General features: G+C 47.4%; 2 protein-coding genes across 13 annotated transcripts in view; one reads left to right on the top strand and one right to left on the bottom strand.

Annotated features, from left to right (window-relative positions):
• Positions 1-4,179, top strand: part of NECAB2 (N-terminal EF-hand calcium binding protein 2) — a 368,024-nt gene extending 363,845 nt beyond the window's left edge. For all 12 annotated transcript variants that reach the window (XM_073307521.1, XM_073307523.1, XM_073307524.1 and 9 more), the window contains 2 exons: positions 1,477-1,568; positions 3,009-4,179. In XM_073307521.1, coding sequence (XP_073163622.1) covers positions 1,477-1,568; positions 3,009-3,037 — 121 coding nt within the window. In that variant the 3' untranslated portion in view covers positions 3,038-4,179. The remainder of the gene's footprint in view (positions 1-1,476; positions 1,569-3,008) is intronic.
• Positions 4,180-5,189: 1,010 nt separating this feature from the next.
• SLC38A8 (solute carrier family 38 member 8) lies at positions 5,190-24,903 on the bottom strand. Its single transcript, XM_073308448.1, has 10 exons — positions 24,653-24,903; positions 19,499-19,697; positions 18,054-18,213; positions 16,221-16,325; positions 14,584-14,641; positions 13,373-13,487; positions 12,262-12,409; positions 11,053-11,252; positions 8,613-8,664; positions 5,190-5,292 (listed from the first exon to the last, which is right to left on the bottom strand). The coding sequence occupies exons 1-10, from the start codon at positions 24,839-24,841 to the stop codon at positions 5,190-5,192; spliced, it is 1,329 nt and encodes a 442-aa protein (XP_073164549.1). The 5' UTR covers positions 24,842-24,903.
• Positions 24,904-26,814: the final 1,911 nt, after the last annotated feature.

Genomic DNA, 26,814 nt, shown 5'->3' with positions numbered 1-26,814 from the left:
TCACAAGAGTTGCTGTGCAGTGTGAAGGGAGGCCAGGTTCAGCCCCCGGGCAAGCACTGCCTCAGTCCTGTTTTCCATGCTAACGGGAGTGGAACCACTCTGAGCGTTAATCTGCCCCAGCTCCTGTGGAACTGGTATGGCCCCAGGGAGCTGGCTTTGGTGACACGGGCTTTCAGCAGAGGCAGGCCCTGCCCCAGTACTTGGTGTGAGCCAGCCTGAGAGTGGCCAAAAGTCCTTTGCTGCCTGGGGGGGAGGGGGCAATTTGAACAGCAGGTGCTGAAGCAAAACCAGGGATGGGGGGAAGGTGGGGACACAGGGAGACCAATGGGGAGGGGCAGGGAAAGTGAGGGGAGGAGCAGGGGAAGTGGCAGGGAGGGAAACAAAGGTGACAGCAGGTTGGGGGCTACAAAAAGTGAGAAACAACACAATAAGCACAGAATTAAATGAGTGCCTGGAAAAGAGAGAGAAATGTTTTAAAGTCTGGCCAGGCCGGCAGCTGGGAGGTTGGGGAAGAGCCAGTCTGAGTACAGAGGTGGGCTGTGTCTGCAGTGCAGCAGGGAGGGTGTGCGCCAGCCCCGGGAGACAGATACTCTGCTTGACCTAGTGTGCTCCAGACTGGAGTTTGGATGCTGCAGCAGAGGCTAGTAACCCGAGCAGAAGCCCACCCGCCACACACCCTGGGGTCCAAATTTGGAGGGCCTGGGCTAGCTCTACTACGGAGGCAAAACCAATGATCAACTAGCCGAAATGAGAGACCAGGCTCCAAATGGAGCTGCAGGTGCTCCACATCTCTGCAAAGCTGCTGCTTTTATTGAGGTGCCTAAATATGGCATGTAAGGGTCTAATTTTAAACACCCGTGTGAATATTTTGGCATGGATTTAGCTTCCTATTTATTGTTAATGGGCTCTAATTAATCAACACCCACATGAAATGAACGTATCTTCTAAATCATATTAATTAGCCCAGTGTCTCTCCCCACTCAGACTGTAGCATGTTTTCCAGGATCTAATGCCCTGTTAAGATCCCAACCCTTTCAGCCTCACAGATCATCCATGATCAGCCCCTGCAATTTTCCAGACATGTGCTCTCCTCTCTACTTCTTCCTTCCTTCCTGGAGATCTGGGTGAAAGAGCTACAAACCTGTGCTGTGCATTGTGTATGAACACATCTGCATACCACAAGACCAATTCTGTTGCTATACAGAATGATTAAACGTGAGTCTGATAGGTAAACACTAGACATTACTGGAAATGGACATGAAAATCCCTACAATTCTGCATATGGTGGGACCCTGATATAGCAAGCAGGCAAACAAACTGCAACTGCGTATCTCCCTGCAAACATCCAAGTCGTTCTTGCTCCCCATGAGTCATTCCTGATTGCAATTCCCAGTAGCAATGGGCAACCCCAATACAGCAGTCTAACACATGAGAGTTTATAGGCCACGATTAACAATTTCTCAAACTTTGTTGCAGACACCTGCAGAGTGCTCCCTGTAAAGGGTTCCAGCATGTTAAAGTGGACACACTGACTCAGCCTGAAGCAGTTTCCAGTGTGTCTGTGCCAGGTAAGGGCAACAGCAGTCAAAGGATCTTAAGCCCTGACGGGACTTGGACGCAAACGCTCCTGCTTCAGCCATTTCAGGCAGAAGGCTGAAAGGCCTCAAGGGACTAAGCAGCAGGCTCTCAGTTGAATTACTGGTGAGCTCTATGCCCGAGCTAAAAAGCTGTCCTGGAGCCTTAAAGCGAACCAGTCTGCATGTGCCCTGCCCAATACATGCCATTGAGCGGTACTTTGTCCTGCAGGACAAGACTGTTAAGATTCCAGGGGTTATATTTTTAAATACATTAAGCTGCAGGCATTGAAACAGCGTGCAGTGCCACAATTCACACACCCTGAGGGCCTGATTCTTCATGACCGGATACCCTCTGGAGTCATTTAAGCCTACACTGGCTATAAAATGCTACCCAGCCCAAATGATGGTAGCACTTGCCCCCCACCCTCAGTGTAAATGACTGCACCAAGTATAACACACTGGAGAATCAGGCCCCTTGTGTTCTTCGCAGAGGTTACTCCTCCATGAGAGCAGCATAAAAACGTGTGTTTAAAGTGGGACTGCTCAGTCATTGTGGATTTTTTGCTTGTGTATGGCAGGAGTTTTTCACTTTCCAGGGTAACTATTTGTAAGCAACTCACGGCAAGACAAAAGGAGTCCACATTTCTTACTGCTGAGCAAAGAGGCTCAGCAGCTGATTTATAAAAGCCCCAGGACTGGAAGTCTGGTCCACCCACACAATTTTTTTGCTGGTGTAACTTGGTTGGTTAAGAATGTGATTTTTAAAAAAACCCAATAGAGCAACACCGCCTACCATGGATGCAGCTGTGCCGTACGAAGGTCCTTAGTCCCCTATGGGAATAAGCTGTACCAGTATAACACACATCCACACAAAAAGGGTTGTACCACTTTAACCACTATAGTTAAAGCAACACAACTTGTGAATGAAGACAAGGCCTTATCCATTGTGTGCCTCAGTTTGCCCCTGCAGCTAATAACTGCTTACCTCCCACAGGGGCTGTGACGTTTAATTAGCTTGCAAAGTATTGAGGTGTCTAATGGATGGTGCTAGCAACATGCAGCATTTAATTACTTAAACAATTAATTTTTCAGTACACCTGTAAACAGCCGAATTCTGCTCTCAGTCTCACAGTCATAAATTCAGATTGATCTGAGTGAGAGGGCTCCCGCTTTACATCAGTGTTACCAGTACGGGATTTGACCCACTGTGCCTATCCTTCAACGTTTTAGCTGTGTGAGAAGATACCTGCCCTTGAGTGATTTGTTTTGCAGGCAGAGAGCAAGTTCTTCCCATTTGTGCTGCAATGAGCAGTCCAGCTCTGACACAGCCTCCTGCTATCGCACCACCCCAGGGAGGGTTAGCCATTGCCTGCACAAAGCTGCGGGGGGGTGGAGACTGAGCTCCTGCCTTGACTGGTTGTTCTCTTGCAGCTGCCTGGTGCACTCTGAACAGAGATTGAGTCCTCGGCCGGCACGGAGTCAAGCAGCAAGGTGATCCGTTGCACTTCCAGGCTCTCTTGCCTTTTCTGTCCAGTGAATTCTCTCCCCCTTTGCAGAGGACTAAACTCCTGTCTTTTCTAATGCCTTTGGTACAGGTGATGTCTTTTGAGTTCACTACTAACCAAGAATGTCAGCAATGTATTTGCTAGGTGTTTGAAGTGAAGGAAAAAACATAACCACCCCACCCACTGTCATAGCTCCTAAACGCTCCCCTTAAAGCTTGGGATGGAGCAGACTCCTGCCCCCAACAGCCCCATTGCAGGGGTTCATGGGTTTAGTCTTGGCTCTGTCCCAGACTTGCTCTGTGACAGTGGGCAAGTTGCTTATCCTTCCTGTGCCTCAGTAAAGTGAGGCTGATAGAACAGTTTGGCCAGAATGGTCAAACCTGCCTGCCAGCACGTAGGGCCTGATAGTGACAGGCTCATACTCGAGCCCCATCTCATGGCGGATGCTGTCTGAGAGGGGCCAGCAGCAGGTCACCTCCCTTAAGGAGTCTAAATAGCAGCGCTGGTGTTAGTTTCTTTGTCCACTAGTTTTGAAAGAAAATAATTTATAGCAGGGGCAGGACTACGCTGTAAGAGTTCTCCCTGAGATTTCACTGGTTCACCGCTGCATAGCATAACAGGCCTTACTCCTAGAGAGAAGGAGACATTCTGCCACTGCCTTAGAACTAGATACAAAGGGGTCACCTTTTTAATTTGTTCATCAGGTTTCTCCTTTATAGGCTGCTGAAAAGAACCACTTGCCTTTCTCCTTCCCTCCCCAGTCCTACCTCTTGATTCCATAATTAGTTTCCTTCACATTAACACCAATGCATGCTAAATAAGCCTTGATGTACTAGAGATGCCTTCTGGCTGTAGAAAGTAGCAATCTGTTCCTTTACTAAGTTTTGTATTTGTTTCTAATAGGGACAGAAGCAGGGGAGACTAGTTTTTGGGATGCAGGCTTGCTTATTTCTTCACTTTGACTGTAACATTTGATATTATTCTAGCTGTATGTTTGATATCATTGGGCTCTAAACCCATCGTACACTATAGGAAATTTAATATTAGGATATGTACAGTTAGATAATACAGAGACCAAATAAAATGTAAGTGGGAAATGGTGGTGGTTTTATTCTAAATCGCTCCTTGCTCTTCAACAGGGAAACAGAATGGAAGTAGTTTTGTGAACTTGTAATGAAAAACACATCAAAATAATTCAAGGGTAGGTGGAAAATAAAGGGCAGTTATGCACAAAATCACTGTTCTCCGTAGTGGGAACTCCAGTCTCCTTGTATTGAAGATGAGATGCCACACTGAGGGAAGGTCTACGCTGCCAGCAGGGAGGTAACTGCAGCTGCACAGATAGGTCCAAGCTCGCTCAAGTAATAATAGCAGTGAAGGCCCAGGAGCCTAGGTGCTACCCTCGCCTCTCGAGCTGCTGTGTAGACATGTGCAAGTTCAACACCTAGATCCTTTATGCAAGTTCTAATACTTGTACAAGTCTAACTCTGGTAATGGACCTTCTGTCTCTATTCTAGCAATACTGATATGATCTGTAAAATACAAAACATGATATTTCAAAGATTTGCCCTTTTTCCAGAATGCACACACTTATCCATTCTGATGTGAAGGGGTGTCTAGTTGTTGTCTTGAACAGGGTGTGTAATAAGGGCAACACAAGGGGAATGGTATAACCCATTGGGAAAGCTGGCATTTGAGATGACAACAACAGACCATATGTTGAAGAAGGGAGTATCAGGGACACCTTGGATTGACCTTTCTCCTCCAGTGGCTGATACTTGGGGGTTGCTCTGATGAAAGGAAACCATGTACCATCAGAAGGGAAGAATAGATAAAGGTGTGAGGAGGTACAATGATCTTAGAGCATCACTGTGATGTTTGACAGGCACCCTGCTGCATGGTAATGCTAGTCATTTAGCAAACAGGAGAGACTGTGTAAATAGATCTCTTTTAAAGTGAACGTAAACAGGGAAAGGCTGAGAAACACGCATCAGTCATTTGGAAACCATGCTCCAATAAGATGCATTGTTCTTTGCAAGCACAGCTGCCTGTAGGTTGCACCAAATTACGTGCAACTTGCTGAAGGCTGCTGGGTACCTGTAAGCAGCTAGAATTTGTAGACCAGCTCCATGACAGCAGTGGTTGTGCTCTGACCAAAGACAAAAGCTCCACAGAGGATGGAGATGACACCCCAAGCAATCAAACAGGACCTAGAAAATAGAAGAACAGCACAATGGAACTGTAGGCAATGATTTAGTCTCCCAGGGGAAGGCTGATTTAAAGAGAAATGTTACCATGAATACAACTCTTCCCCTGGACATTGCCAAAATGAGAAATCAACTTTTGAGATCTTAGGTTTAAAAAACACAAACTACCACTGGTCCCCTAACTGTACTGTTCTTCATACTGAGCTAGCTCATGGTGCAGCCTTCACTCCGTATTTTACTGAGGGGTGAATGTTGCCCCATGACACCTCGTCAGCTGGTTGGAAGGGGCGGGGGGAGAAGTGTATGGGTGCCTACTACAAGTTTCTTAAGCCTGACCCCCATTTCTCTGTCCTTCCAGCCCCAGTGTAAGGTTCTCCTGGAGCAGCAAGGTGCTGGGCCCTGTAATTTCTGCCCCTCTCTACTAAACAGCGGTTATCAGAAAAGACAACCCTTGTTGGGGGAACACAGAGACAGCAGCTCAAACAAACAATCACTCTTTTCCTTCTAGAGCCCACACCCTTTCAGGGGACGAGCTGGGTTCAGTTTCTTCCTGTGTAATGAGAGACTGTTGAGTGGCTGTAGTCAAAATGTCAGTACTGATGCACACGTCAGAAAGAACCCAGCTTGACTTTCAGGTCTGAGCTAGAACTTCTGCCAGGGAAACGAGCGCTAGTTGCCAAGGAGAGACAAAAGAACATGGACTCCTCACCTCATTTATGCAGAGTCAAACCATACTTCTCTTTTGTATCAAATGGGATGCTTTTCTCTTAGTTGCAGGGCTCGCACTTACGAGAAATTGTCAATGCAGCCTCTACTACACAGAAACGTGGGCCCCGCTGAAGAATAAAGAAACTTTCCTTTTGCTCCCGTTTCCTCACTTGTCAGTATGGCTACACCATTGCATTCAACTTGCTTTGCTATTTTTTCTTAGCCCAAGGGTCCATCTTCCTGACCAAAGTAAAAACCTTCCAGACTTTAGTCAAATAAATTCCATCACAACACTACATGAGTAATAAAGAGGAGCTGGACACTGAAAGACCCTCACTTGTAGAGGCTTTAAAAACATCCTAGTTTGGAAGAGAAGGATGTTTGGGTAAAGCTACGAGACTCCAAGATACTGTCTGAAAATATGCCCACAGAACCGGTCAGTTGAGTGAGTGGTTTGTTCATTGCAAGGCAGGAGAAACAATAATCTGACAACTCTCTTCAGGTGAGCAGGACTGTCCCTGTCCATCTGAGCTATAGTGAAATGCAAAATTCAGTTTAAGAAACTTACATTAAAAGATACTTGTGAATTTGGTTGTGTCTTGACTTACATAACCAGTCTTTAAGGATGAAATTCACAAGAGACCCAAGGCTCTGCTTATTCACCATTTAATTTGTGTAGGGCTTAAATGTGACTTGTGCTGGCTCTGTCTACAGGCCCATTCACTTCCCCCATCATAGCTGAGAGACCTGAACCCATGACCTCCAGCATCAGAAGTGGGAGTCTTAAGGTCTAAACCCACCAGGCAGCTGCATTGGGGTAAACAAACTGATTCCTCTCCAGCCTCTTCTTAAAGCTAACTCCTGTCTCACAAACCCTCCATACCACCCTGCCAAAGCCCATTAAAAAATGACAGGCCAGTATGGGGTAGTTCATAGTTACCGCTGGGCTTTGGACATTCCTGAAATGAGCTCAGGAGGGAATTGCATCCAGCCCTCTTTGGCCAGAAGCACAAACGGTTACAACATGGAAACCAGCTCGTGGGGCAGCATTATTTCAGGCAAAGAATCCTGGGAAGAACCAAGAGGACTTGCAGGGAAGCAGACTCCAGCACAGTGAAAAGGGCAAGTTATAATCAAGCAACAGCAGTTACTGCTTCTGGTTGCGTCGCAAGGTAACAGATGACTGCAGGCCAAGTGCCAAAGCTCAAAGCAAGGGCTGTGCAGGCTGCCACGCAAGGGGGCTGCTGTTGCCAGATTCAGTCACGGAGTCTCAAAAGTGTTTAGGCACCTAACTCCTGTTGATTTCAATGGGAGTTAAAGGTCTTGGAGGATCTGGGCTGAAGGGCTCAGTTCTGTCACCCTTGCTTGCGTTGACTAAGACCAGACCATGCAAGTAGCTCCACGACTGTCAGTTAACGTGCCTCTGTCTCACGTGTAAGAATAGGAGAAATTAACCCACTGAAATCTTAAAAGTACTTACAAGGGTGAAGGTGACAGAATTGGGCCCTTACTATTTTAAGTGACTTGATCTGCATTTAGGTGGTGGGCTGACTGAAAGATGCATGGTAGAAGCTTAGGCTGTCAGCACTGTAGAATAAGCATTGATCAAATCCAAACAACAGAAAACCTGCCTGTTTTCCAGCCCTCTGGGCCTGATAAATTAAGGCATTTAGTGCACAATTCAGAGAAAAAAATACATTAAAATTCCTTACTAACAGCTAGAGCCGGGTGAACATGCGAGCAGTATTCATTCCAATACAAACCACATGTCCATTTTGACTGTATTCGTGACCCTTATTTGCCATGTTTACACAGGGATTTTTTTAAAAATAAGATTGCAGAAAAGGGTCTCATGAGCAAACAAATATGTCCCTATGGCCATGTGGGCAGCTCTTCCATTGCTCACGGAGCAGAACCACCACCACCATGTGGCTTAGGTGACCAGTTGCACACCACATAGTGAAGAGTCTGGTTAAAAAGAAACCAAAACCCGTGAGTGCAGAATTTAAAGAGGAGAACCAACTACATTTGCCTAATTTGTCAAATTATTCACTAATAGCTCATCGAGCTCTACAAACACTTCAGCTTACAAACTGAAACATTTAAGATCGAATTTCTTACCATTCAAATGGTTTCAAAACTCTTTTTGCACTTTACACAGCTTAGGCAGTGAAAGTAGACAGTCTGTCCCCTCTCTCTCGACATAATGCTGTTTGGGTTCTCAACAGGAAGGGAGAATTACTGTATATTTATAAAAACAACAACGAGTCCGGTGGCACCTTAAAGACTAACAGATTTATACACACTCATCCTTTTGGCTTTAACTGCTATGATTATGTCCCTCTAAATCTGTTATTTGATGTCACATTTTGAGACTGCAAGAGCCTTGCAGTGGAGTTTAGAAAGGAAAACCGACACAATCATTCTATGTTAAGTTTTCATGGGCACTTCTGATGTGTGGGAGATGAAGACAGAAATGGAGGGACCCTGCCACATTTCTGAACTGATCATTAGGGACAGCTCCACTTACACAGGCTTATACATGTAGTGTACTAGGAACGTCTCATAATATTTATATGCATATATCCAGCCCAACATGGTATATGGAAGCTTACTTTTTTCTTGGCTCGATGGGTTCCATTTCCATTGCACATATTAGACATAGCCCTGCAAATCAAACCATACATGATATGTCATTTAAACACGTTCCCAAATATTCCTCCCAGTAACCATAAGGCGGCAGTGGCAATTTTGGACAGAACCACACATTCATGTGTGTAATTGCCAAGATCTTGCATTAGGTCGGTTGTGCATTGCCGATCAGCACTACAGCTCGATTGGAACACGTATGGATAAAGTCAGCTATATCCTTTGGATGCCTGAACTTAAGACTTTCCCCCCCATTTTCAGAAGTTTAGTGGGATTTCCATCATTTTCTGTTGTGGCTTCTGCTCTGCCGGCACGTGAACTCACTTCTAGTGGTTACTTTTGTATGACACCCAGCTACTTTTAGAGGGTTGTTACATAAAATCATTCACGTGGATTCATTTTACTTAGGAAAAAAATGACGATGGCTCAGATTTTGAGAGGTATGTAGGCATTGCTTTGCTCAGCATTGCAACGCCTAAACATCCGGGCCTTTGTCATTTTTATAACCTGTGACAGCTACGAGCGGTATGGAAATGTGACGGAGCATTGAAGTAATGTAAATGGAGAAGGGTAAGGAAGGAACGGTCTTTTTTGTTTTTCTTTGCCCACAGAAAGGAGCCTCTATTATATTTCACATCTACCTCCACCTACATGGCATCCCACCAAAAAGAAAGTGTGTAGATTACAAGATCAGACCATCTTTGGAAGTTCACACAGGCCGTTGTTCTGCAGCCACACACATTGCTCTGGAATTACATTTGTTTTTGAAATGTTCTCAATACGTGGGCAACCTGATCAGGTCTTCCTCCTGATCTCCCCCTTCCCCTACATACACGGAGAGGAAGATTTCTCCAGTGACTCCATTTTCCACTAAACTTGTACCCCTCCGATGACTATTGGCAGGGGTGAAAGTAAGGTGGTGTGGGCCAGCACAGCGTACCGGTAAAACGTGGCCGTCGGGACCGGCCCCTGCAGCCTTACTTTAAAGCGCTGCCCTGGCACTTTACCCTCACTGCCCCTTTTGCCCTCCCAACCCGCAAGGCTGCCAACGGGTTGGGGGTGGGGGTGGAGCAAAAGGAGCAGCTACCCCGGGGCTGATGATTTAAAAGGGCCCAGGGCTCCAGTCGCTGCTGTGGCAGCAGCGGCCAGAGCCCCAGGCCCTTTAAATCTCCACTGGAGCCCAGGGCATGTGGAAGGGCTGGCTGGGGGAGGCTGACCCCCCAGCCCCACCCCTTCTGCCCGAGGCCCCACCCCCATACCGGTAAATTTTCAATTTTACTTTCTATTGGAATTACTGCAAGAAAGTTCACGACCACCATTTTGGAACACTTGAAATCTTAATTGCCATGTTGATAACGCCGGGCCAGAGTTAGCATTATAACTGGCACCTACAAGTTTATGTGAAGAGTTTTTAGCCCAGAGGCTCAAAGAGGAAGGGATTCTGTAAAAAAAAAAAAAAAATTCAACCAGGGAATTTACAGTCCTGAGACAAAGTTTGAAATAAAAGTAAGTAAGTGGCGCTTCCAGCTATAATTACCTCTCACACCTTCAGTGAAGGAACCTACAAAACATTTGCTCAAGAGGGTGGTGGCTGAAAACAGCAATGAACAGAGAAACACCACGCTACTGAGTGCCTTGCAAAAGCAGCTCTAGACACATTCCTTTAAACAGAAGAGTCTCCCTTTTGCTGAAGAATGAACAATCCCGCACCCAAAAAATATTCAAACCTAGCATTTTTAACCTGTTTCATTGCATTTTACACCTACTCTGTGTAGGTTAAGGGATTACACAAAGATGCAAGGCTGCAGAGAATCAGAACTTGTGATTCATGGACACACTGATAAGTTACCAAACAAAATTCATGAACATTTATTTGTATCCAAAACTGCCAGATTGCAGCCACAGCAGGAGATTCTTATCTGAAGGCTACTTTAAAGAGTCTGTGGATTCTGGAGCCTTTCAATCAGGCTCTTTGCTCTAGGAATAGGCCCACGCAGAAAGGCAAACTTAAAAAAGCCATCCTCTTTCCCCCTCCAGCTCAGAGCCCCCAGATGAAATCTTGGGGAGAGATGATGTTGGGTTGGTTTGTTTTTTTTTGTTTAAAGGGGCAAATGGAGCAGTGGTCAATGAGAATTTTTTTAAACTCGCACATAGCTCCCAGTGCACCTGATCAGAGAAAAATCTGAGCAGGAGCCCTGCCTCTGTGTCAATTCCCTTCTGTCACCCCAGTTTTCAGAGGAAATTAATTCACAAAAAGCGTTTTCACCCCAGAGGCTCAGAGCATGGGAAGGAAGTTTGGCAGCCTCACTGCTCAATAATAACTAATGCAGCAAACCCTTCCCAGGCTCAGCTCCTGAATTACAATACTTAATTTGTTAATTTGTTTATCTGTTAACAAGTACGTGCCTGGAAAGATAAAGATGAAGGCGGCGCTGATGCCACCAATAATACTGATCACCTCGCTGATGTCAGGGACAAACAGAGCAATGGCGAGCGTCACGATGATCCACGTCATCGTCAGCACAATCCTTGTACACCGCTCATAAGGCTCCATGAGCACGAGAGACCTGCACTTGTCATTCAGGCAGACATCCTGTAGGACAGACCTATCAGACAGACACCGCCAGGTTACATACAGCGCTGTGCTGGGCTCAGAACTCCTTGCACTGGATTGTGTTGGAGCAATGCACTCAGCTCAGCCCCACCACAGCAGGGAGTTGCTCGCAGACCACGCGGTCTGCGTAGACAGGCTCATACCTCCCGCACACTCGCTGCCCTTTCCCAAGCGTCTCTGTGCGCAGACGGAAAGCACCACCTTTTGGTTTGGGACAGGCTGTTTTCCCCAGCACACTCCGCCAGGGGAGAGGCCATGGCTTCACCATCTCCCCGTCCCTTTGGGGACAACATGTGCCCAGAAGTTCCTGCCCCTGAACAAAGGCCTGGGACAACTTACTATTCGTATGACAGACGCACCTAGAGGCTCGAGCCAAGACAGGGCTCAGCGAGTTACACTCACCTCAGCTTTGTTACAGTGAGGGGAAGATACCTCCCTGCTAAAAATCTCACTTTCCCCTCGGTCTGGCTCCTCAAGACGCACTCTTCCTTTTCCCTTCCACAAGACCCCCCCGCCAACTTGTGTCTTTTGATATGCCAGCTCTTCCACCTGCACACCCTTCCCCAAGGCTGCTTGCCCGGGTGTCCGGTTTTATAATCTCAGACAGCCCCTGCTCATCGATCCCTTGTGGGGAGGTTGTCACTGCCTTCCGTACGGTGGCCACTGTCTTTATGAACCTTCTTCGCACTTATTAATGCCTATTGTCCTTTCAGAACTAGCCCTTTCCTGGCTTTCTTCCTTCACCATTGTGAAGGGATACCCAGTCGGTGGCAGATTTTCAGCCACCCACATTTGGGTCTCCGCCTAAGGCGTTAACTTTGAAACCAATTCAGTGTTTTGGAGGTGGGATGCGTTTTGCCCTTAGTAATATCCCTTTCCAAATCTTCTCTTGGTGAAATCTACATTACTGACACCTACCACCATGACAGCGTGGGCATAAGCCCATTCCTAAGCACTGCCCCTCCACAGCCGTGCACATCTGCAGTCTCCCTCTGTCTTACCTGCCCAGCAGGAGAACGATTGGGTAGATGGTAATGATGGAGATGCCAAAGAGTAGCCGGGCTATGATGATGACCACGTCATTTCCTGGGTATGACATCAGAATATCAGCAGCCACATCAGCACCAAAGGTTAAATAGCCATAAAGCCCTAGAAACAAGAGAAGCAGCAAAGATCATAGGCATTAAATGTGATATTGAGCTACAGTCGTGATACCATATGGGGAGGAGTTTGGAGTAGGAACCAACTACGAGGAAAGTTATTAAAATGAATGCGTATTGCTCATTATAGCCGGGGCTGGTAGCAGTGCCTATTTCCAGGCCCCTTAGGCTGAGAGGGGGTCCTTTAGCAGGGGGCGGGCTCCGCCCACCCACTTCCTGGATCCCAATAGGATTAAGGTTGCCCAACGTGTCCCATATAAAAATCTGTTTATAACTTGGCAAAACTTTAGCCATTTGGGCTCAAATGTTGCATGCTGGGTGTCTGCCTCAGGCTGATTTGGGGGGCGGGGGGCAGGAGTGTAAAAGATTTGAAAGACTGGATGGTGGTCACTTAATGAGGAGCTATTCTGTTAAGTGAGCACCATCCATTCAGTGCCCTGACTGAGGCCGGGGTCCTGTGGGAAATATAGTTGGGGATTATGTCACTGGGGACTGTGTTATAATGCGGACGCAACAGAGGGCTGCATCATGATTGTGCGGGCAAACTTAATTCTGGCATTTCATAGCTTCTGAACGCTTGACTTTGCAATGGTAATAAAGTTATTTTAACATAGGTTGTGTGTGTGTATTTATCACTTATGTGGGAGGAAGACAAATTTATAAAACTTCCTTGCCAAAGGACTCCCTTCTAGGGCAGCTGAGCTGCAAAGAGTTGAAGCAATCTTTAGTCAAACAATTTAAAGGCATCCTGAGCACAATTAGCTGAGGCGATGCTGATCAGGAAAGCCCTTGTCCACACCGAGTGCTACGGCATGTTTCACGTTGCATACGAACATGTGGTCTAACATGAAGCCATTGCCAACAAGACCTAGGCATGCAGTGTGGTTTCTGGGTCAGAGGGGAGGGGGTAGAAGTTTCAGCAGGTTAGGATAAGGCGAGAGGGAGGGGTTACCTGTAAGAGAATAAATTAACAGGCAGAAGAGCATGGAGAGCACAGACACCACGATCCAAAGGGAGAGTTTCTTGTTACGCATGCTGCTGTAGATGGCAATGCAGGCTTCATGACACTGAAACACGAGAGAACAATGCATGCTTATGAGCAGGTGAAGGGAGGGTGAAAGGCCTCGGATCCCTCTCACTTATCATGTTCCCTCTGTGCCTCAGTCCTGCCACCACCCTGTCCCCAAACCTTCCCACTCCCATACGCAGCCACTCCGCCCTTCCCCCAGGCCCCTGCTTCAGCCGGAGGCAGACTGCGAGGGTACCTCCTGAGTCCCCTCCAGAGACAGAGTGATTCTCCCTGGTCACCAAAACAAAGGGCCGGTCCTTCCTCCTCCCAGGAGGACACAAGGGGACGTTCTCTGCCTCTGGAAGGGGTCACTGCCACCCCTCTCAGGGCCGGAAACAGAGCTGTTCCTTTCTCCCCACCTCAGACAGCAGGGGAAGGGAAGTGACCACCCCCCTGGTTCTTGTTCTCCCCACCCCTTCCGTGGGGCAGGATCTGAGCCAAGTAGCCTCACTGCTATGGACCCGAGTACAGGGGAGCTCTGATCTGGGTTCCGCTGGTTCTGCCTGCTCCGAGACCGGACCAGAACACAGATCCAAATCCTCATTCTGCCTTGACCATCTGGCTCATGTAGGGCTCTTACTGTATCAGGCTTCCTGCATGAGGTAGCCTCATTAACACTACTGCTTATAGAAAGATGCCCATTACTGGAAGCTCCTTAAATCAAGCCCCTTCCCCCGTTCTCTCAGACTCACTAATGAAGGACACAACTCAACGTTGGGATTACGTCTGCACCGGACAAGTATGTACGCTGCAACTCCCTAAACTCCCAGGGTGAAATCCTAGCCCCATGGAAGTCAAGGGGAGTTTTGCCTTTGACTTCCCTGGGGCCAGGATTTCACCCCAGTGTCCCACCCTAGCAGGCAGAGGCCTCCATAGATTCTGGGATGCATGGTCTTGCGAAGGTGGGAAGGGGGGAGTCCTCTTTGCTTGTTCCTTGTCCTGGTCAGGAATCCCGGGACGGGGCAGCGGGGAAAGAGACCTTCCCTAGCCTGGGGCATCGTGTTAAGTGAGAGCTTCTGCGAAGGCAGCCGTAGTAGCAACCCGCTGGACTGGCCCACAGAAAAGGACAATTGAAATCCACACAGTGCTGTTACCTGAAATCCAAAACAGATCGTTGGGATGACACTGAACATGGAAGCCAAGGAAGAGACCCTGCAGATGGGGAGAGGAAGGGGAGCACAGGTGATCAGTTGAAGAAAAAGTAACTCAATGGGGCAAGAAGAGAAATACATTCACAGCCTTGCCTGGCACCACAGCGAAAAGCTGCCTCCCAGGAAAAGTAACCCAGCAGCATCTACTGGCTATTCCAAAAGGAGGCAAGTTTGCACCCACTTACACAACAGACAATTCAGCTTCCATTCTTGCAACAGACTCTGCGTGCCTGGAGCCCCGCTGGCTTCCAGGAGGGTCAGCCCATGTGGAGTCAGTTGCAGGAGTGGAGCCTTCACTGCACACGGACACCCTAAACCCTGGTCTACCTGAGGGAATAATTCCCCACTGGCAGCCCCACACGTTTGCCAAAGAACCCCTAGCACAGACAGCGATCCCACAGTCACACCCATTTTATAACCTGCCGCGAACCAGCTCCTCAGCAGGTTTAACAGCGGTGAAGAGGCCCAAAGCCACCAGCCCCCTGCCGAGGCCAGGGCTCTCACTCTTGCTAGTTCCACTGAACTGGTGTTGGCACCAAATGAATTTATTGCACAATTGCCTAATGTAGACAAGGCCCTGGAGTCTTTCAGGGTTGACAAGACTGGAATTTCTAATGTAAGAAAGCAGAAAAAGCCTCCCACTGGAAAATTGTGTGTGTGGGGAGGGGGAGGGTTTTCAGGCCTTCTTGATTTATCAGACTGAAGCGAAATAAATAAGGAAAAAGGACAGATGCCCAGTTCTCCCTCACACCCTCCAGGCACCTTTGAAGAGCCACACAGCCATGACAGACCCTGAAACACACACTTCTCCCAACCCCAAGAATTCATCATCTTCCAAGGATGCCTGCATGCCTCAAATACCCAGATGGCTCACAGACCCTTTGTCATAACGTATCCTCTGGCCTTCAAAATAGAGGGCCAGATCATCTGCATCGCTCCGCTGAAGGCATGCACGTGGCATTGATTTATGCCAGCTGAGGATCTGACTCTGAAGTTGCTATTTTATGCAACCTAAATCCATGTACAACCAATTTTTTAGCCACCCCTCTGTTGCCCATATGAGGTATCTGATGGGCCCCAAAACATAGAAACCCCCTGCTTAGACATCCACATCCCAGCCGTAGCAGCAACAAAAGGGTTACTACTCTAACCACTCTACAACGGCATTGATTGCTTAGCCTTGTTTCAAAGTGAGCAGCATGCACTTTGTTGGATTAGTTATTGGGGCAGGGAGAGCCAAGCACTCCTCAAGGGCCTGAGACGCAGGTTAGCGCCTCCAGGCATGATTGCAGCTGCCCTGGCCACTAACTTTATTGTCAGCAGATCCAGGATTCCTCCAGGACATTAGCACAGCATGGCAAGCCAAGGAGGAGGAATACAAAGGAAAAAAAAACACACAGGCAGACTTTCCTGCAGTTTTAACAGCCTGGCACTGCATAAAAACAGCCCTGAAGTTCCAGCACATTTGTTGTGTTAGCATCCTAATTGCTATTTAGCACATTTGTCTCCTGGGTTTAGTGCCAAGTCAAGGACCCCTTGAGTCCCTTGAAGCAGTGATAAATGGTTGCACCAATACTTACCTTGAGGAATAATGGTGCTCATACAGGATAACATGCTCCGTCCTTAGGTAGTATTTTATTATAATCACCAGGGTCAGGTAGCAAGCAGCCAAAGTACCTAAAATACTAACACAAAGGATTGGAGAGGAAAAGTGTTAAGCTTTTATCGTACCAAATGAAGATTCAGCCAGGCTATGTTGGCAGGCTGTAATGTTCAATGAGTGCGCGTTACAAACCTATCAGAATATACTGCGATTTAGAAGGGCAGCAACCTGGCTGCTCACAGAAACTGGTAAAATACTGCACTTTTTAGTTCACCTGACTGCAACCAGACCCCCAACATGCACCAGCATCTGCACAAAGGGAAACACCTCCCTGTCCACAGAGAGAAGCGTTTTAGCTCTAACAGGAGTCTGGCCCGGAGTCTCCCCTCTTACTTGAAAGCAGCAAAGAGTCCCGTGGCACCTTGTAGACGTATTGGAGCATAAGCGTTCGGGGGTGAATACCCACGTCTTCCAATGCATGCATCGTATTCTCCCACGAACGCTTATGCTCCATTACGTCTGTTAGTCTATAAGGGGCCACAGGACTCTTTGCCGCTTTCACAGATCCAGACTAACACGGCTACCCCTCTGATACTGTCTTGCTTGGTTTACACTGCTATGACTTCATTTGGACTTGCTCCCAATTCACTGAGGGGAAAGCGGGAGCACAGAGTCACGCCCTATGGCACGTACGTGTTTTCTGTAACACTCACCACTTCTTAGCTTTGCAGAGACAGGAATGAGCTCACCTGCCACTGAAATGCAGCCTCCTCTGGGGTGGAGCGAGAGACACGCTGCACCAACAGCACAACGCAGGAGTGTGAGGGAGTGAACGGGAAAGATTAATATCTTGGACTGAAACTGCAAGCAGGGGGATTTAGGTAGAAAGAAAATGATCCAAGATGCAGTTTGGCCAAGACACTGATTTAGCACCCCCATTCCTGTGAGAGATTGTTAGGGGGTCCGTAGCGTCATTCAGAAACCTCTGCCCGAGTGAGAGGTGCTGAAAGGACGGGACGTCAGAGAAAGCCATGTTAACGTGTTCCCAGTCTCTTCTTACGGTGTTTATTTTAGGTCACACCCTATTTATCAGCAATTACAAGTGATATTATTGGCTGACAGCCAGCTTGTCTTCTCAGCTCTGCTCTGGCACTAGGGATTCGCTTGCCATGTTGTATTTACCAAGTTCACCAGCAAGTTTCTTAATCTTTTCTAAGAAGCGAAACCAATTCGCCAAGTCCCAGGCCCAACGAGAGCTCAGCTAACACACATGTGGGGCTCAGTCCCGCAGGCGCACACAGAGCCAAAGCCCTCGCCCTGATTCAGTACCTGTGGACAGGTGTTTCTGTAGCATGGTCAGAAGCTCGCAGGCGCTTCACCTGCATGGACTGGAGCAGCGGGAGGATGGCTGTACATGGGCCCGATTTCAGCTCCTCCTCCTGCGAGCCGGCCAGGGGGAGTGGCTGACTTGAGAGCATTTCAGAACAGCACGTAGAAGAAAGCGAGACCAGGGCAGGGAGGAGGGCCTGCCGCTGACCTGGGAGTATATCTGAAGGCTACCTGCAGCTGCTCAGTGCCTCACTGGGTATTTATGGCACAGTGATCTTGGTGCACACCAGCCTGCACCTCCCACGTCCCTCCTCTTAAGTCCCCACATTGGGTGAATTGTGGTAACAGAGCACGAGGCTCAGCTGCCCTGCCAGCGGCTCAGCATGCTTCTCTCACCCCCTCGCTTGCAGAGCTGGGTGCATTTGGTCCCAGTTCAGCCTATCAGCCTTCCGCACAGCTCCGGCGTTAGCACCAAGCGTACCTGGTGTATTTCTGGAACCCGATCTCCCTGGGGACAGACAGAGGGAAGATGACCAGGGCACACAGGGCAGTCAGGGTGAAGCGGTAATCTGTATACCAGTGCTGGGGAGGAGGAGGCCCTTCTCCGCTCAGAGTCACATTCATGTAGAGGGAGTCACATACTGAAGAGGAGAAATGGAAGAGGAGGTTCAGGGGGGCGTAGGAGATCAGCGTCAGCTTCTCTTGTGTTGTCCTAGTGGTCAAATACGGCCAGCAACAGCATAAATCGCTTTTAAGATCTCACACGGGAACGGCTCACGAGCACCCAGGAATTAAGATCAAGTTTCAGACAGAGGGCTCCAGGGCCGTAAGGATCACACATGCAGTCCCATCAGTAATACAGCTCGGCAGACGCTGGACTAGCCTCAGCTGGAAACAGGAGTTTACAAAAAGTCTGGGAGGGATTGACCATGGAGAAAATGGCCCGCTGCAGGATTGACAGGATGGCCGCCTTTCGCCAAACGCACAGGCAGCAGGGTGTGCCAAAACGCTCTGCCTCCCTCAAAATTGTCTCTGTGCTGATAAAGTTAATGGCCTAATTTTCCAAATGTGACTAGTGATGTTGGGTGCTTTCCTGGAGACGCCTTAAAGGGGCCAGACACTCAGCACTTTCCAAAAATCGGGCATCTTTATGAGATCTCAAGTTGGGCACCCCTGCCCCAAAATCAAGGCCAACACATTTGTTTTGGGAGTCTCTTATGCATGCCTAGGGGGCAGTTTACATACATGCAGAGAGCCTGAATGATGCAGACTGCAATAGCTCATGCTATTGGCCCAAACATGGATGGCCACTTCTACTTTGGTGGGTCTAGGGCAGAGGTGGGCAAACTACGGCCCGCTGGACCGTCCTGCCTGGCCCCTGAGCTCCTGGCTGGGGAGGCTAGTCCCCCCTCCTCAACTGCCCCCCTTCCCCCACAGCCTCAGCTCACCATGCCACCAGCGCTCTGGCCTGCCACTCCTGCCGGGCAGCACGGTGGCGTGGCTGTCTCTGGCATGGTAAGGGGGCAGGGAGTGGAGAGTCCCAGGGGGCAGTCAGGGAACGGGGGGGCGGTTGGATAGGTGTGGGAGTCCCCTCAGGGGGTGGGGGTGTGGAAAGGGGTCAGGGCAGTCAGGGGACAGGGAGAAGGGGCAGTTGGATAAGGGGTGGGGTCCTGGGGGGGAGGCGATCAGGAGACAAGGAGCAGGGGGGGTTGGATGGGTCGGCGGTTTGGGGGGAGCAGTCAGGGGGTGGGGGCGGATGGGGGCCAGATTGTTTGGGGAGGCACAGCCTTCCCTACCTGACCCTCCATATAGTTTTGCAACCCTGATGTGGCCCTTGGGCCAAAAAGTTTGCCTCCCCCTGGCTAGGGTCATGGTCAGAACAAGGGGACTCTGTGCCAGGTCCATTCTCTAAGCAGGGACACTTACATTTTTCCAGCTGATCGCCCACAACTCTGAGAAAGGCTACGGAAATCATGAAGAGATTTAAAATGAAGCAGATCTCGCAGAGCTTCCCAATGGCCGACCCACAGATTTCTCTGACTACGCCCTGGTACGTGGACTGGGTGCTGATGGAGGAGGCATATCCCAGGATCACTAGGCCGCTAATTAGGAATATTAAGGAGCCCTGCAAAGATGGAGGCCATAGGAAAGAAAACTGCCGTGAGTTAGCATTTCCACTGGTCCTCTTTTAACCAGTAACAATTAGAACTGCCCATGTTATGTTGTGAAAGTCTTTCCTCAAAAAGCCCTGGAAGTTACATGGCAGCTCTGTAACATAAGCATAAAGCAACTGATACCCAAGACAAACACATCACAGGCTTTGGCAAGAGGAGGCTGCTTCCTTTTGATTCTTCTAGTAAAGTGAATGCCTCTGAACCACTAGGAGATAGAGGAGGGAGAGCGCAGAATCCCAGGCATCACTACATTTATTATTTGTGTTGCCGTAAAACCTAGGTGCTTCGGCGCCGTACAAACGTAGAACAAAAAAGACACTTTTGAGGGGTAAGATAGAAAAATCTAAAAAAGAATTGGCAACGCCCAATCTTGTATCCGGCCACTACATGGAAGAGGGCAATCTAACCACCTACTTTAATGGATGCATTGTCATTTCTAATGCGGTTGCTTAGCCCCGATTCATAGATTGATAGAAAGGGGTGTTCGAGATCTATGTAGAATGTAACGTATCAATCCAGGCTTGAGTACAATGAATATGCAGGTGTAAGGAGAGTCTTTAGGTTTGGTATCTCTAGTTTATTTCCTGGTGGAACCTGGGCCATAGTGGAACACAGGCTATCTGCCAATGCTGTTCTGAAGGAGACACACCTAGTATGTCAGTCCAGGGTGGGGGTGCTTTTTTGCACTAGCGGCCAAGATAGGCTACAAATGAAGGATCGTTTTAGGAGAATAATCAAAGGTTAGCAAATTTTCCTGTCAAAACACCCTCCAGCAGCATCACCTCAGTATTATCTTCTTCTGCCTCTTGCTGGCAGCTGCCATGCAAAAGAGTGAACCCCAACAAGAAGAGAAATTGACCAACTCTGCAGGGGAAACAGTGAAACTGACGATGCAGAAGTGGGACAGAGGGGGAAAGTGTTGCAGTTAGGGAAGGACTTTTCTTCCTGCCTCTTTGCGCTGGGAAACCTGAGCTATACATAAGAGAAATACCACCACCTAGCACTTGTCATCAGGAGATCTCCAAACGCTTCACATAGGAGATCATTATAAATGCAATCAAACTGGTTACAAGGTTCTCACCACTGCCCTGCCACCCTACCTAAGGCCTGCTTGCTGAACTTTTTGGGGTACTCCACATGTATTTCATGTGGTAACAAGCAGCAAACAAACAAGCAGCAAAGTAGATGCCTTAAGCCAAATCCTCAGCTGGTGTAAACAAGCATAGTTTCACTAAAGTCAATGAAGCAAAACCAATATGCACCAGCTGAGGCTCTGACCCTGAAAGTATGTCTACAATGCGAAGGAAAACCTGCAGCACCAAGTCTCAGGGCTCAGGACAACTGACTTGCGAACGCAGGGTTCAGGCCACAGGGCTAAATAGCCGCATAGACATTCCCACTCAGGCTGGAGCCTGGGCTCCGAGACCCTTCCTGGTCACTGGGTTTCAGAGCCCGGGCTCCAGCCTGAGTGGGAATGCCTACTCCACTGTGTTTAGCCCCGCAACCTGAGCCACTTGACCTGGGCTCTGAGACTCGGTGCTCCGAGTTTTTCTTTGCTGTGCAGATGTACCTTCGGTGCCTTCACTCAAATCACCATTATACAAGCACAGAGCAATAACAAGGGAAGTCTGATATTTGAGATGGAAGAGCCAAGAATCAGTTTCTTCAGGGGGGGTTTTCAGAGAAGATCTAGAAGTTCTTAAACCTGCAAAATCACCAGCAAGCATTTACAGCGGCACCAGCTGCACCCCCGATGAGAATGACACACCTGAAAAAATACATCTTACAGGGGAAGTCTGCCTTCAAGGAGGAAGTGAACCCAGAGGAAATCTCTTAATTGATGCATACCCGTTAGTAAGCTTATTTAAAACAACATACAAAGTTAAAAGATATAAACCTGCCTTTATTTTCATTTAGACTTCAGTTAAATCCACTAGAACCAGAAAAAAAGGCCAAAGAACTAGCTATAAACATGGGCCTCATTTCCAGCATGGCTTAGCTGCCCCCACGCCCTTTGACTTCAGTCAGTGTTGTGGGGGGCTCAGGTCTCTGGGTATCAGGCCCATATGGTAAGATTTCCTCAGCGTCAGTTCAAGGTCTCCCCAGCCTGGAGCTCAGGAGCCGGGCAGGACGGTCCCACGAGCTAGATGTGGCCCGTGGGCTGCAGTTTGCCCACCTCTGCTTTATCCCAACCCCGTTCACTGGGCTTTGGATCAGACCCTCAGTCGGTGACTCATTTAAACTTGATGCAGGAAAGGTACAATGGGGCTCAGATCATATTCCTCATAAAAATCAAACGGAGAGAGTGGGGCCCTATTCTTCTCATGTACGCCAGTCAAGCTTGATTGGTTTCAGTGAAATTACTTCTGTTGTATAACAGTGAAAGGAAGAGGAGGATAAAGTCCAGTGCCATGGACATAATAGAGGTCCAGGAAGGTTCATATTCATATGAGGGGAAGGTTTTCAAAAGGCATAAAGGGCAGGTGGGCACCCAAGTGTCTTTGAAAATTCCCCTGTAACCTTTTGAACCTACTCCTACATCACTCAGTGCCTGTAAATCCTAGAGACAAGGCGCAATGGTTTCTATGCTGGAGGCATCAGGTTATTTGTGAGGACATGGCTGCCCATCAGTTGTGCTTTTGTGTGTTTTCATATTTGATTTTAATGGTTATTGTCTCACCAATATTAAGCCGCAAGAAAATTTCGCACAATAAATTGCAGAGTCTGTTACACAAGTTGTGTGATCTCATAAGAACTCTTACCAGCTGGAGGATAATAAATGCATATTATGCCAATAAACATGATTAATGCATAAACAGCACCTCATTAATAGATTACTTAAATTCTGATTTTGTACATCCGACACTGAATATCTTTGATTTGTTAATACAAAAATGCTTGTGCAACAAAAAAATTTGTTTTCCTCCTTTACCAACTTTTAAAACTTGCTCAATAATTGTTAACGATTCTATCAGTATAAATGAAAATTAGGTGTTTGTCTTACTCTTCAGAATTTTTGTAACTTAGTACACTTCCACCACCCTGTAATTCATTCATTTGGGTCCCATTCAAGATCTTCATATCACGATCTCTCTCACTTCAGATTCCTTAAATCCTGCATTTTCAAGTTGAAGACTTTCCAATTATCTTAAATTTATTTTATGCTGATGTGAGGCCCAACCCAAAGACCCGTTCCATCGAAGGGAGCCTTTTCACCGATTTCTATAGGTGTTGAAGCTAACTGAGAACATGGAAATGTTTTGGTTACTGGTTGGAAACTACAGACAAGAAGGTAATTGTGTACCTCTGGCTGAAGGAGAATTAGATTATTGTGCAAAGAAGTCAATGTTATTTTAATCAAACTTTGCAGAAAAACGTGGCATTGGAGTCGGTGGATAATTGATTGGAAAAGCTTCAATTAATCAAGAAATCTCACTGGCAGAGTAGAAAACTCTCTCTTACATATCTCAATTACCGGCAATATGAACAAATAATTTAAAATCCTCCAATAGACAGGTCATGCCCACGCACAGCATACCCACAGATTTCCATACGGGGATGCCATCTCTGTCCCCGTAGCTATCCACCTCACCTACCACAAGTCTAACGTCGTTCTTATTCATTAAAATTCTAGTGTGGAGCATCCAGAAAAGGTGAATTCAAACAAGATATAGTTGCATCAGTCCTATTACTAGGAAATGGTATCAGTGCACACAAGTTGGTCATGCTTAATGTTGCCAAAATTAAAATTATGACCCCCCCCCACTGACTTTTAATTATAAAAAATCTATACTATTCTTGATAGAAGGGAAATTATATAGATATGGTCTTTATTATAAAAAAAGTAAAACAAACTGAGAAAAAGGTTGCGAACTTGAATCTGTGTCTGTCAGATCTATCGGGTGTTTTTACCATCAAAGGTTAATGTACTTTTGGTAATATATAAACTGAAACTTATTGAATGCTCGAGCCAATCTCTCTCCATTTATTATTCAAATCATAAGAATAATTTGTTTTTAATATGAGAATGTTGGATGAAAGTTATGTATACACCTCATTTCTATCATCCTCATTCACCTCAATTACCAACCCAATTAGTTCGTAAATTGCTTTTATGATCATGTATTCCTTAGCAATTTTTACAAAGCTTTCCATTTCTTCACAAGTTAGACAAGTACATTTTGTTGGGGGTTTTATGTAACAGTCTCCCATAATAATTGTACCAAGTTGATAGGAGTCTCCATTCTGATTACTTGGTGGCAGCTAAAGGCTCCAGCCCTTAGTTGGAATTGGGGCTCTCTTGTGCTGGATGCTACAGGGTCTGCCCCAAAGAGCTTACAGTCTGAGGCCCCGGATTCCAAACATTCCCATGCTTCGCTTGGAGCATGTGCTCGTGCGTTGGCAGCACGGGGGTGTAAAGGAGCTCAGTGACAGACACAGGGCAGAGAAGAGGCACAGGATACCCAAGCACAGCGATCAGCACAGTGTTTGTCACATATATACATCGACACACAATCCCCAACAGGGACTGGCTATGGACTCTTTTTAACTCCCTGCCCCCTCCCCTAATTACAGAGTAAACCACTGAGCTGACCAAGGGCAATCTGAACTCACCTCTTTACTCTGTCTTTGCTCTACAGTTACTAGCTAGTACCACTGCTAGGTAAGAGGTGGGGCATAGAGGGCAGGGGACGAGGGCAGTCTCACAGCAAAGAGACACTCTATAGGAGCTGAGGGGGGCAGGGAGTGTGGGAGGAACAGGGGGAAATACAGAAAGCTATTCGTTACCGCTAGAGAAAGATTAAGCTACAGGATTTCTTTTCGCCACTAACACAGAATCTTTGCCCAGTCCAGTGAACTAGTCAATCACTCTACAGAAACCCTGGGATATTTACTTGTCACTTACCAGTTCCACAAGTACAGCTGCAGTGATCCCTCCAGCCTTATTGAAAGCCCATGGGAAATTAAGAAGTCCTGCTCCAAGAGATGATTTCAGCATAATAAAGACAGCCCCGGCAGAGGATAGGTTTGGGCTACCTGACTCCAGAGTAGGCTTGGCTAACAAGCCGATGCTCTCTCTAGCCAGCTCCTTCATCTCTGAAAGGAAAGAGGGTTGGGTTTAATTGTCTCAGCGTGGACAGATCTATCTAACTAACAAGTCTCTCTGGAATAACAGCTCCTTGGGAAGGTGAGTCCACTCACATAGCTCTAGAGCTGGATTTGGAGTAGCACATCTTCCTTCAAAACAGTTTATTCCCTGCTTTGGCAAAGAACATTAAAATAAAAGGAGTGGGGGGCTCAGAACTTTCACCCCCAATCACAGACCTGCGGGGGGAGGGACTGTCGGAAACCAGATTCTTCTCGACCAATCAAAGGTCAGAAGAATGTGAATCAATTAACTGAGCCAAGTTGTGTTCAGTCGTTTCTCAGTGACTCATTTAATTGGCAGTCTCTCTGGAGAGGATTAAACAGGAGCAAAATAAGTGGCAAAGCTGTGTCAGATTCCGCAGAGAGGTGTGTGCAAAGATGAAGAACAAAGAAATGGGCTTTGGGGGGAAACCAGGGCCGAGTTTAATATGAGTGTTGTGTCCTCTGTGCAACCCAAACTAGTCGCCTACAGGTTCGAAAACAACCACCTGGGCCTGATCCATAGCTCACTGACACCTGTGGAGAGACCCCTCCCTATCCACTGACTTCACAGGATTTTTGTCAGACCTTATTGGCCCCAGTTCAGCAAGTCCTGTAAGAACAGGCTTACCTTTAAATGTGTGCTGAAATGCTCTGCTGAATCAGGGCTTACGTGTATTGTTACTTCCCCTCTGTTGAATGACAAGGATTCTAAACACCTCTGCTCTTTACTTAGCACAAGACATGCCCAAAGGTACACAAAAACAAACTAATAGTCTTCTCCCCTGCCTCAGTTTCCTCACCACTGTGGGGTGTACTCTGGGCTTGGGCAGAGCCTTCTGGGGTGTCTAGGATCCTTCCCCTATGGCTCAGGGATTCTCTTCAGAAATATGGCGCCTTCTCTGACCTTGGCTAGTCTACAGGTAAACAGGATTCCCCTGCTAACCAAAGCCTTCCTCTCTCTCCTGCCCAAAGCTTTCTGTGTGGCTCGGTGAATCTTCCCCTGACCCACCCAGCTTCTGTGACTACTCAAGACTAGCATCAATACCTGGGATTCTTTGTTGCAGGTCTGCGGATTTTCTACTATCGCAGATACACTTTTAATCCTTTGGAAGAAGGCTAAACATACAATATCAAATTTCTCCAGTGTTTCTTAGGTTTCTCAGCTCCGGGTTACAGTTTTCATATTAAATCAGTGTTAATAACTAGATAAACAGACATAGCAGGCATATATAGAACAGAATTGTAGAATGTTGCAAATAAACGTTTAAGGATTTCCCTTATCCCCTTTCATATTGAATCAACTTCCACAATAAACTCTTTTCTACAGTATGGAGAAAATGGATACATGAGCTAGATTCTACTCTTCCTGGCCCAGTCCAGTGGCTTCAATAGAGTCGCTCCAAATTCGCACCAGTGAGACAGGAGAATCAGGCCCACTGTGCCCAGTCAAAAGTCCACAGAACCAAGGGCCAGATCTGACCTCAGTTACACTGGAGTAAAGCCAGAATCATTCCACTAAAGTCAATGGAAGTTGTCTAGATTTACACCTGGGTAACTGAGCAGAGAGTCAGATGCTCAGTGAGGCTAGTGGCTTCACTCAAACTCCTCTCAGATTAAACATCCCATCATGATTGACATAGAATCCTGTTTTTTCTCCCCAGCAATGGGACAATCTAATTCTCTCAAAAGCTGCGTGGAACTTAGAAAATGTCCCCACCAAAGGAAAGTGTTGATTTGCCCAGCAGAGTTTGTTTGGTCTCTCGTGAGCACTAAGCTGGCGCATGATCACCCCTGCAGAGGAAGGGACTAACAAACGTTCAGGAGTCGCCATAATGGCTGGCACACTTATCTCTGAGTCAATGGGCTGGGAGTGCCAGGACAGAAGTTCCCTGCCAGGACAGAGGCTCATCTTGGAATTTCCATTTCTGCAACTCGCCC

This window comes from Lepidochelys kempii, chromosome 12 (genome assembly GCF_965140265.1).
Source record: "Lepidochelys kempii isolate rLepKem1 chromosome 12, rLepKem1.hap2, whole genome shotgun sequence".
NCBI lineage: Eukaryota > Metazoa > Chordata > Testudines > Cheloniidae > Lepidochelys > Lepidochelys kempii.
Note: the sequence above shows the minus strand (reverse complement) of the source record. Positions and strands in the feature narration are given on the sequence as shown.

Bases quoted from the DNA above. Each gene is read 5' to 3' on its own strand.
- SLC38A8 (XM_073308448.1), bottom strand. From the start codon at position 24,841: ATGAAGGAGCTGGCTAGAGAGAGCATCGGCTTGTTAGCCAAGCCTACT. The intron at 18,214-19,498 runs GTAAGTGTCCCT...TCTCCTCTTCAG, and splicing joins GGGCGATCAGCTGGAAAAAT to TATGTGACTCCCTCTACATG. The intron at 11,253-12,261 runs GTAAGACAGAGG...TCTGTCTGATAG, and splicing joins ATCGTTCTCCTGCTGGGCAG to GTCTGTCCTACAGGATGTCT.